The sequence below is a fragment of the Triturus cristatus genome, chromosome 4_2, assembly GCF_964204655.1.
Source record: "Triturus cristatus chromosome 4_2, aTriCri1.1, whole genome shotgun sequence".
Taxonomy (NCBI): Eukaryota; Metazoa; Chordata; class Amphibia; order Caudata; family Salamandridae; genus Triturus; species Triturus cristatus.
Window position 1 is genome coordinate 794,912,710 of NC_140586.1, and position 12,006 is coordinate 794,924,715.

The 12,006-nt window shown below is 43.5% G+C and overlaps 1 protein-coding gene across 1 annotated transcript in view; it reads right to left on the reverse strand.

Moving 5' to 3' along the window:
• The window catches only part of LOC146835058 (vitamin D3 hydroxylase-associated protein-like), a 686,483-nt gene that overhangs the window by 331,183 nt on the left and 343,294 nt on the right, over nt 1-12,006 (reverse strand). Inside the window, exon 9 of the mRNA XM_085602724.1 lies at nt 5,724-5,821. Within this exon, the coding sequence (XP_085458850.1) occupies nt 5,724-5,821 (98 nt within the window). The remainder of the gene's footprint in view (nt 1-5,723; nt 5,822-12,006) is intronic.

Below are 12,006 nucleotides of genomic sequence, written 5' to 3' on the forward strand. Positions count from 1 at the left end.
TGGGACACTGGGGATCATAATAACGGTGTCCCACCTGCTTACAGGCATAGCAGGTCATGGGGCCCCTGTGAACAGGTTTACCTGTCGGGGCCTCTGGCTTCTTTACAGGGGGAGGCTGGGAACCCTTCCCTTGGTTCCCTTGGGGACTACTTTGGGGCCCTTTCTGAAACTCCCTCTGTTTACCCCTGTCCCCCCCACTCTTCTGCTGGGGACCCTGCCCACCTTTGGCTGAGTCTCCCACTGGACCCTTGTGGACCCTGGTACTGACCCAGCGGTCCGCCTCCTCAGCAAGTTTTCTAGGGTTAGATAGCTTGCTATCAACAAGGTGCTGGCGTAGCTCTGGAAAACAGTTATTAGACAAGTGCTCCAAAGCAAACAAATCATAAAGAGCATCATAACTATCAACCTTGCTACCCTTTATCCAACCATCCATGGTTCTGCAGAAAAAAGACACATATTCAACCCACGTAGTACCAGGCAACTTCTTACATTCTCTAAAGGTTTGTCTGTACTTTTCTGGGGTTAAGCCATATCTCAGCATTAAAGCATCTTTCATATGAGTATAAGACATCCTATCCTCAGCAGGAAGGCTCAACAAGGTATCTCTCCCCTCGTTTGTAAAGCGGCTCCACAACCCCGTTCCCCAATCCTTCTCAGGGACCCGGTGGGCCAATAACGCTAACTCATATGCTTTAAACCATTGGCTAATATCTTCATTCTTACTGTAATCTTTGATCACATCTTTAGGAAAATAAAACCTACTTTCTGCAGGCACAGATGGAGTGCTGCCACCAGAGGGATTCAACTCTAAACTCTTAGTTTTAAGCTCCATCTCCCTCACCATCTTCTCACGTTCAAACGCTAATTTCTCTCTCTCAAAATCTAATCTTTTGCTCTCCATTTCAGCTTCTCTCTTGCTTCTTGCATTCTCTAATTCCAACTGCCCTCCTAATTTAAGTTTTGCCATTTCCAACTTGTACCCCCTCTCCTTCTCCCTGTCTTCTAATTCTTCGGGGGAAAGGCTCCTAGAGGACGCACTACTGCCTGGAGATGACACTGGCCCACCTGTGGGCTCTTCCTCTTCTTCTTCCTCTTCCGGTACCACCACCGGATCAGAGGGATTTCTGGCCTCTAACCAGGCCTTCAGCGCTTTGAGGAAGCCCTCTTTCTTTGAGACACCTGTGGTAGGAACTTTAAACTGCTTGCAAAATCCTTTTAGATCTTTTAGCGTGTAGGAATCTATCTTCTCCTTATCAAATTCCCCCACAACATTCTCCACAGGTGTAGCAGCTCCGGCATTCTCCATGGTCAAAACTGGCAGTGTTTAAGAAAATAAGCTCCAGGAAAGCGGAGAACAAAAATAGAATGTCCTACCAAAAACAGATTGTGGCTGCGTTATGGTCTGCTTTCACTATGTAGCGCACACTAATCACTGCACATGAGTCATAAATGCAAAGTTCAAATCCTCACCGCTGACCACCAATGTTAGAACCGGCGGTCTCTAGTTGGCAGAGGTATACACTTCTGACAAATAGGGACCAACCAACTCTAGTCAGGGAAAGGGGATTACACACTCAGATAACCCCTGCTACCCCCTTGGTAGCTTGGCAGAGCAGACAGGCTTATCTCAGAGGCAGTGTGTTAAGCATTTATGACCACATACAGTAATAAAGTGAATACACTACAGATGGACACGACACAGAAGTTATTATAAAAATAGTATTTTTATATAAGGCTTAGCACAAGACCAAATAACGACAAAAATATACCACAGTCTTAATAAATACTCTTTGGAAGGAAAAATAATAGTTCAAGTAAGGTTTCTTCTTGGCAAATAGTTCTTTAGCAAAGTATTCTTCTGAGCACAGTTCTTTGGCAATAATGTAACCCCCACAGGAGTCACACGACGTCGAGTCTACAAGATTCCCAAGGTTCGGCGTCGACCGCGAGGAGCGCTACGTCGAGCCTGGAGTTGCAACAGACCCCACAAGTACAGTACCTTTGAGAAACGAAGAAAATGATGATCCACGGCGTCGAGATGTCGGCGTCGAGGTCGGCGTCGATCGTGCCTCGGAGTCGGGTCAATCCGCAGCGGCGTCGAGGGATGTCGGGCCGGAGCAGCGCTCACGGCGTCGAGAAGGGCGTCGAGTCGATGCGATCAGCAGCGGCGTCGGGACGGGGTCGCTTGGAGGTAGAGCCGATACTCACTCCTCACTGGCGTTGATACCGGCGTCGGGACGGGGTCACTTGGAGCCGGGGCCGATACCCACTGCTCACTGGCGTTGCTGCTGGCGTCGAGACTGCAGATTTTCCCTTGTGTACTGGAAACAACACTTTCCAGCAATTCAGCAAATGGTGAAGTCCTTTGGCCCTGTGACTTCAGCAGGAGACTGGCACTCTTCCAGTCCTTGGAGATTTCCTAGCAAGTGTTCAGAGAGTACACACCAAGTTCCTCTCTCCTTGTTCCTTGGCAAAAATAAAGAAGCAGCTTTCAGGTTCCTCCACAGCAAAACAGCACTCTGGCAGAAAGGGGAGGCAAGTCCTTAGATCAGCAGGCTTCTTGTCCTTGGTACAGGTTTCCTTGTCAGAAGTGATCTGAGTTCTTGGTTCAGGGGTCCTTCTCTTATACCCCTTTTTCCCTTTGTCCAAGCAGGGCGATTCCCACCATCTCAGGTTTGTTGTGGGTGTTGCCAGGCAGAGGCACCTGGCCTATTCACTGAGCAGGGCAGAGTCCTCAGCCGCCCAGCAGGAGGCGGAGCCAGTATTGTCACTGGCAGGAGCAGGGCTATCAGTCGCCCAGCAGGAGGCGGAGCCAGTATTGTGTCAGGCAGGGCAGGCTACTCTTCCCTCACTCTATGTGTAAACGCCCCATTCACCCCACACTGACTCATTCAGACCTCTGGAGCCACCCAGCCCCTGACACACACACCAAACCAGCAGAGACCGGTAGATAGTTGGACAAGAAAATAGCCACTTTCTAAAAGTGCTATTTTCAAACATAGAATTTAAAAACCATCCATCCTAAAGGGTGTGTTATTAAATTCTGAGTTCAGGGATACTAAACTCGACTTGCTACCATGCTCCCTGAGTCAGATAGATTATAATGGAGTTAATAATCAGTCTGCCCAGTCTGGCCTATTGGAGGCAGGTAGCCCTTCAATAGTGAAAAACGAAAATGGCTGTAATTCACTATTAGGTCATGCCACACACATCAGGGCATGACCTACCTTTTACCAACAATGCACCCTGCCCTAGGGCCTACCATAGAGGTGTCTGAAATGTGGCAAAGTGAAGGTTTAGAGACTGGTAAGTAGGTTTCCTTACCAAGTCGACATGGCAGTCAGGGACTGCACGCAGGCGCCGCGGTGGCAGGCCTGAGACATATTTTGCACGCTGCTTCTGTGGGTGGCACAACCAGTGCTGCAAGCCCACCAGCAGCAGTTAACTTACACGCCCTTGGCACACGCAGTGCACTAGACTAGGGTCTGAACAGTAAGTCAACCAAGCCAATCATGGTAACACCAATCAATGTAACAATTTAACATAGGGAGCACTTGCACTGTGGCACTGATCAGCAGTGGCACAGTGCCCAAAGCAATAAACCAGCAAAAACATCGTAAACAGAGGAGGCAAACAGAAAAAAATGGAGGAGAGACTCATGCCAATGATGCCAGGTCTAACAGTAACAGATCACAATATTTTAAGCAATGGAAAGAACAGGGCATTTTACACGTTTATCAATTGCGGAATGAGAAATCCTTTTCTACGCTTGAATTTCTACAAGAGAAATATCATCCATTTGCCTCACTATAAGCATGCAAAATGCATAAAACAGCTGTTCTTATAGATAGGAACATACCCACAGCCTGTCACTGTTAAAATAAAAATTTTTGTAGAAGTTATTTTGGAAGTTGATTTGCAAATTTCAAATTCAATGCAATTTGCTGCAAGTTTCATATTCAGTTGAAGTTTGTGATAGATTGTGGTTGAAATTATTCAAAACCTCTAGAGCAATGACTATTACTTAAGTAATCTTTATTTATTTATAATAGAGCTGTACGTATTCCTGTTTTACTCCTATTACTACGGTATACAGACATTTGATTCCTCTGCCGCTTCTCTTTGCTAGTCTGATTTGGGGAAAATAGTTTAATTATTCATATATTATTTTGTCTTGAATATGTTAACCCCTTCAGTGCCCGCCCCTTTCCCCGCCCTGTGCCGGCCGTTGCATTAGCGGGCGGGGTTTATGACGAGCTGGTCTCGTCATGGGCACAGCGCAACCGCGGCCCATGACGAGACCAGCTCGTCATGGGCATTGAAGAGGTTAATTGATTTTGGTGTTTATTATGGTTTGCATCCTCTGGATGCTTGAATTGTAATTTACCATTTAACTTTTCTAATATTTTCTAGGCCATCCTACAAATGTAGCTAATGTGTGTGATATTTGTATTGGGCCTTCATTGGAAATGTTTTTAACTTGTTGGAAAGATTTTTCAAAATTATAATTTCTTACTTGGTGGAATCACAGTGACAATCCCAGAACTGATACTGTCTCTCTTTAAAATAAAAAACAACATCAAATAGATCTTACCTCTATCAAGCTTTCTCTCTGTGTTCCATCTCCAACTCTTCTTCACTTCCAACTTAGAATTTGCTTTCTCCTTTCACTTTTCTTTTGTTTTCTTTCTTTCCTTCTCTCTATTTCTTTTATGATTAAAACTTACCTTATTTGCTTTTTAAATTTTATGAGTTGCAATGTACTCATACATGTAATTGTAACATTATATATATAGTTACATTGCTCTATAATTTCAAATAAAAATGCATTGACCTGATAAAAAGAGTCTAAATTTAGGAATATCTTCCAAGATCAGTTGAAAATGTGCCTTTACCAAAAATTCTCAATCACTTATCTACAGCTTTTGCACTAAGTGCAGAACAATTCTTTATTGTATCCTCTTTCCTAAAGTAGCATCATGTAATTAGATATTTTCACCTTTTAAGCTTTTTTTAATTCTTTATGTATACACTTGTTCAAGCCAAATTCCCAGTGTTCTTGATGATCACAATTCCTATGCCCTTAGAACTTTGGACAGATATCATCCTTCCGACTTCTTTTAGGGCAGAGTGGATCTCTAAGTACAAGCTGAATGAATGGTGTGGAAAGTGCCACCCATTTGTCAGATTTTACATCATACTGAGAGCCCTATGAGCTTCATATTGGCATTTACTCCAGACATCCTTTTTGGGCTCCTGGGTGCTTAGATTCCATTTAGCTTATCAATAGTGGAATTACCAATTCCTTGTTTGTAAATTTGTATCTTGTTTGTAGCTTAAATCATTCATATTCTCAAGATTCTAGTTTGTTCATTCCAAATGCTAACTTCATGTATGTCACTCAGTGAACTATATTGTACTTACCATTTATTTACAAAGGTTGTCGACATTGCTGATGTCACTTGCTGAACTTTAAGATACTTATAATTTATTGGCAATGGTTGTGGACTTATTTAATATCACTCAGTAAACAATTAGGATCTTACAATCACAAATGTTGCTAACTGCACTAAAGCATCTTGATGAACTGTAAGGTACTTACAATTTATTGACGAAGATTGCTGACTTTGCTAGTGTCACTTGAAGAACTTTAAGGATCCTACAATATATTCACAAGGATTGGCGACTTTAATAATGTCACAAGTAATCTAAAATGTACTTACAATTGATCTGTGAAGGCTGATCCACCATCTCCAAAGGCTAGCTTACAAAACATCTCAGTGGCTCCCCCTTCATATTCAGGTAGTGCAAAGGCCACCAGCTGGATAGAATGAAAATATTTAGCAGCAATATACTTTAATAAATCTAAAAGTTGGATAATGTGAGCACAATGTGAAAATTATGAAAAGTAACTGACTTGGAAGGGTCAGGCTAACGTGGAGGTTTTAAATACTGTGGGGGCTCCTATTTCATTGTAACATTCAATATTAAAATAAGTGGCAGTATGAATACATGGTGACGACAACTATATAATTTTGTATTTGCTTGTCGCATATAAACAGCAGACATGTACTGTATTGAATGCAAAGCTCGCAAAAATATTTTGTATAATAATAATCCAGACAAGGGAGAGTAAACCCATTTTATCACTCATTTCACTAATCCACTGTCTAACAAGTTTTTCTTGCACAAGTTTATCCAATTTGACTGAATGGTTTGACACTCAGTACAAGTTTCCAAATACATGAGAATTTCTGATGCTATAATTGTGCATCCCAGTTTCAGTTGGTCCTATTTTAAAGTACACCTCACATATCTTTATAAATTCCTGATTGAAAAAAGACCAAGGTCTTGATTTAGTATTTGGCAGACAGGTTACTCCATCACAAATGTAATGGCTATGCTTCCTGCCTCCTCACAAGTGCATTACATCCTATGGCTCTTGTAATTAGGCAGATTGGATATCTGTATAGCACAAGCAGCAAATAACTTAGTGAGTATACTTACATGTGGGAACTATTTGTCATCAAGGACAATCAACCTTCACAGTGGACATGGAGCTGAATTTGAGCGTGATCTACCTTGGGTACAGAAACAATTGCCAGTATAACAGGCTCTAACCTAAACTATCTGTGAAGTCGAAGACTGAAGTATCCCTGGATTCAAGGTGAATGAATCAGAACCATGACAGTTCCCCACCACCTTTATGAAGTGTAAATGGATCTTTCCTCCTGCACTGCATTTTGATGTGCAGGCTCACCCGCAAGAGCTATGCAGACATGGGTGCCGACAGTGGTACTGAGGCTTCTACACTCTATGCAAGTAGGGCTGTCTGTCTCTGCTTTACTTTGCTAAGTGAAAGTGTGGCATTCAAACATTGCACACAGCACTTCTCTCCGCATGATGACCTGCCTGCTGTCCTACAAGTGCAACTGACTCAGTTCTATCAGTTATCAGACATTCTGCAACTAGACAGGAGACACGATGCCCTACAGCGGTCAATAATGTGGTGTCTGACCTATATTATGAGCCAAGCATTTTACTTGATACACAAACATCTATATATTGTGAAGGTTTGATACTTCTGGGTACTTCCACGGTCCCGTTTTCCTGCTTTTTCTGATAGAACTCTTCCCTTTTTCTATTATTCCTGCCTCCTTCAAGAGTACTGCTAAGTGCTGACTTCTGCTAGCTATTTCCTGGCCTCTCAGACTAATAAATCCATGTGCCAAAATCGTTATGTCGAGAGAGACTTTGATAGGATCAGGAAGGGCAAGGGTGGTGAGTCCAGTCCTGTGTAGCCACTCAGATTAAGGTGCATGGGATAGAATGTGTCAAACGTATTTACAATAGTGGTATGTTAAACACTAGCTCAAATGAAAAGGTGAGTCTATATCATTCAAAAGTACTTCATGGAAATAGTTGCATGTCTTAGATGTGATGTTAGGCTATTCCACAAAATGAAACCTGGTAAGTGGATTGATATGCCAGTAAATCATTTCAAGGCTGTGGTTGACTAACCTCGGAGTCACAGAGACTTTGTAAAGCAGGAAAATCGTCATGTGATTATTTGGGCATTGTCTTTCAGTGATGTATGGGCCAAACACTGTCTTGATCTGGAAACTTTGAAAGGGTCAAATTGAGAAAGATGTCAAGATGCAATCATACATGCTCTTTTTTGGCATTGCTATAGCCTCTGTCATCTGATAGCCTCAATGAAAAGCAAGGCCACCTTGTGAGGAAGGTGTAACAAAGGAAGCAAAGGACTCCACAAAGTAGTCAAAGATGGTTATTACTTGGGGTCTCAAGGACAGGTCAATGTAAAGCAACATACCCGAATGATGTGTGCTGTTTGTCCGTGTAGGAGAAGTCTAATGATGTGGTAAGCTACAAGAAAGAAGAGGCCCACAAAGCTCTGTAGCAGGTTTATAGTTTCCTGACTGCTGCAGTTCAGCTATTTGAGCTTCATTTAGTACTGGACATCTTTCAGTATATGTGTGAAGGCTCATGTGATGGGTATCCAAAATATGGGAGATTGTGTAGGAAACTTCATCTCTAGTTTCATTTTGGCACCCTCACCCTTTTCTCCTTCACCTCAGGCTGGGGCCATCCTCATGAGCAAGATAGGTGGAAATGCCTAGTCTGTAGTGCTAGTAATTGTGGAACACGTTTTATTTTCTTGTCCTTCTTATGTCAATGGGAGGAAAAAATTGAGTCTCCTAGTATGTTGAATATTAAGGGTGAGAAAACATGTTGAGGCACCTGCACATTTTGAGATATGATACAAGACAAAGTATTGTCTTTGCTGCCTCTCGATATGTCCTGGTGAGGGAGAGGATTAGGCGCATATTGCTGAAGTCTAATGCAGGGCTTTATGTTACGGTAGCATAGGGGGCTCCTAATCACCCTGTTCCCCTGCTTTATTAGTACCCTGAGAAACTGTGACCGAAGACTGTATTCGGCCATTAAGAAAGCTTGGGGTCTTTTAGAGGCTTTTGTTCCTTTTATGCACTAGCACTTTGAGAATTCATGGTCCTCGCTTCCCTTTTGCACTCAGACTTTGTGAACACATGGACTAAGATTGTATTTGTACAACTTTGTGATTCTCTTATTGAGCCTATTAAATCTTTTGGCCATGTGGATTTTAATTATTATTCTTTTATGTTGTTGTTTTAAATAGGTGATTTTGTCTTTCATGGTGTATGCTAGCATGATTTCAGTGTTTTTACTTTATATGTCTTTTTGTACTTTTATGGCTTATAGCCGAAATAAACATTGAAAGAAAAACAGAAAGCGCAACAACAATGATTTGTTATAAAATATGTTAGATGTGTATGCCTTTTTTCTCTGCACATCTCGTCCATCTGCACATCTTCAACACCCTCTCTTTCCTCTTCAGCACACTCTTATCACTCTTCCCCAAATGCATTTCCTCAAATCTGTTTGACATCACCACTTCTAAACATATACTGCACTCACTCCCATTTAAGCACTTTATTTCATTTTGCCTCGTAAATATTGGACATTTTTGTACCCTCTTCACGCACATTTTCATGGAATTTCAATTGCAACTGTAATACGTGACCATTGATCTGTGTGCTCTGCAGAGAGGCAAACCCAGTGACAGCCCTTTTGCTTTGTCTTCAACCTCAGAGACACCTGGCATGAGTCAAAGTATGAACTATACTACAGTAATATGATGCTCAAAATAATACAGAAACAAAACATAATGAATTAGCTAATGTTCTAGGGAAATGCACGATTAGGTAATACATGTGAAATAAGACAGGAACTAAATCATTGGCATGCATTACCTTAACGCTTGTAACATTTATTGTTTGTAAATCAAACCATGTTTTTGGCATTAATGTTAAGGACATAAAGATGAAGATTTTATCACCACCATACAGCAGATAACTGTCTTTACTTTAAGCACATATGTCTCCCTTTGCGCTTAACTCAGATATTTGGATATTCCCTACACTTCCACCTGCAAGGTTTCATAAAAAAGGATATGTGTGCATGTTCACAAACAGGTCTGTCATGTTTAACATATGTAATGTTTGCTTTTAACTGTGAGAGGCTGGCCGGTTTATGCTGTCCACTAATGGAAGTGGGCACCTTGAACCAGTCCAGACGACCCTCATGGGGATTTAAGAGGTCTCAGACAATCTTAGAAAGCTATCTAAGTTGTAGCTGTGGAGAACAGCCTTCAGGCTAAGTCTTGATGGAGTGTAAAGCAGTTTCTTTTACCAGAATGCAATCTTATAGTATAGATTAAATGAAAAGAAAACCACACAATAGTTATAAAAAGTATATATTTATTATATAACACTATCTAGTACGTTACAGTATCTCCTAAATGGAGATAGACACAAAGCACACAATACTTAAGCAAAGGAATGACAGTAAGTAGCACTGTTACCAAGTGGGCCCCAGGGGGGCACCAAACTATATACTTAAGAAAGTGGTATAGGAACCATGATTCGAATCAGGATGATGTCACAAGGAGGTAGAATAGCTGGGACCCCAAGGAAACACCCAAGGTGAGTAGATGGTAACCCCAAGGAGTACGGGTGCAGTTTGGCAACACGACTGCGTACTCCGTACAACTCTATGTGAAATTCGCGGTTGGAGTTTTAAAGATTGAGGACCCTTCCCAGTGGACTACGAAGAAACCCCGTGAAAGACAGAAGGTTGGAGAGCAACCCCACCTGTTGATACTGAAATACCCAAGTTACCTAACCCTGGGAAGCCGGGTGCATAGGTGTAAAGTGGCGACGGAAACCGCAGTCAAACCCAATGGAGGACTTTGAAGAAGAGCCACTGCTGGAAGGTAGAAGAATGGACGTTGGAATCCAAACATGGATTCTTGTTGAAGAGTTCCTGAAAGCAGAGGGGACAGAGTTTGGGTCACTTGAGAGGGACCAGGGGCTCGGTAGACGAATGCCCACCAATGTCGGGTGCTTCTGGATAGTTGACGGTGAACTTGACTCAGCAGCTGAGGGGACCAGGCGAAGTTGAGGATAATCAGAAGCTGGATGTGAAGTGCTGAGGGGCTGGTGTCTGGCGGGAGCACCAACAAGCCTTGGTAACTGCAACCCATGCAGGAGTACAAGGAAGTGTACGGTTCGGACCAGCAAGGTCCAGGAGACTCACCACACACAGCGGAATCAGGGAAAGCCTGGAGCAACAAGGGAGCCCAAGAAAAGAAAAGACCCTCAAATGGACCCACAGGCCGGAGGCACAGGAGTCACAAGCGAACCTCGAGCAGCCTCACAAAACAACAGGCCACAGAGCACACAGTGCGAGGTGGGTGAAGATCTTTGTGGAAGAAGACACCAGAGGTTGCGGCCACTCAGAGCCCAATGCACTTGTTAAAGAATTGCCAACAAGCACATGCACTTGTAAAAGCATGCGGTGCACAGGGATTCAAGTATTGCAGCCCCCACAATGGATTCTGGCCTAAAACTTGATGAGAGGGCAGCTTGGGCCTCTAGGGACGCAGAAACCCACCTCCTGTGTTGCTGGACCTTGGAGTCCGTAGGAGCTCAGGATCAGCAGACCGATCATGCAGGGGAGTGACTCCTTCACTCCAAGGGAGATTATCTTCAGTTGTCTTTGATGCTCCACCGGTCCTGCATGGATCCTGTATGGTGCACATGCACAGACGATCCAGCAGACTGAAAGGGAGATGGAGTCTGGCCCAAATGAACTCCAGCGAAGTCCAGAGTGCCCAGATGGTCGAAGTGCAGTGGTTTCAGGTCAGAGGAGGGTCTGGACAGGGGAGAGGTTACTCCCATGTCCTTTGTCCAATTTTGTGCCAGAGCGGGAGCCAACGGCTCCCAGGAGTGGTTTGAACTGGACTATGCACAGGGACACCAAATGTGCCCCTCATGCAGACTTTCAGTCGCTGGCAAGCATACCCACCCAGCCCTAATACACTAAATCCTGTCTGGGAGGTGGGCAAACCTCCCTGTGACAGGGTGCCTATTATTCTGCCTTCCCCTGCTCAAGCTTGGCTCAGCAGCAGGGGGGCAGAAATGTGTCTCTTGTCGGCAGCAACCATTTTGTGCTGTCCGGAGGTAGAAGGTTGGTAACAGGAACACCAGGGACCCCACGAAGATTGCTTCTGAGGGGTGGAATCATACCCCCCACACTGGTTACCAGTATGGGAACAATGATTCCAACATGTTTGAGATACAATTGGGTTTGTTTCAGCCGTTTTAGAGTTGGTCATCACGCAGTCGCGTAAAGCCCCTCTATATGTCGTATATGGCTGCTTCACTGACAACCCATGAGAATGGACTCCATAGGCTACAGGGATGTCCTGCTCATGCAGGGGCACCCTCTCACTTGGAAGCAAGATTGTAAAGGCCTGCTATGGGGTGAATTTTCAAGTGAAGTGACCCTTAAATATAGTAAAACTCTATATCTTAAGTAAGTGGTGCACCAACTTACACAGGCTACAATGGCAGGCCTATAGTTCCATTTTGCATGGCCTCT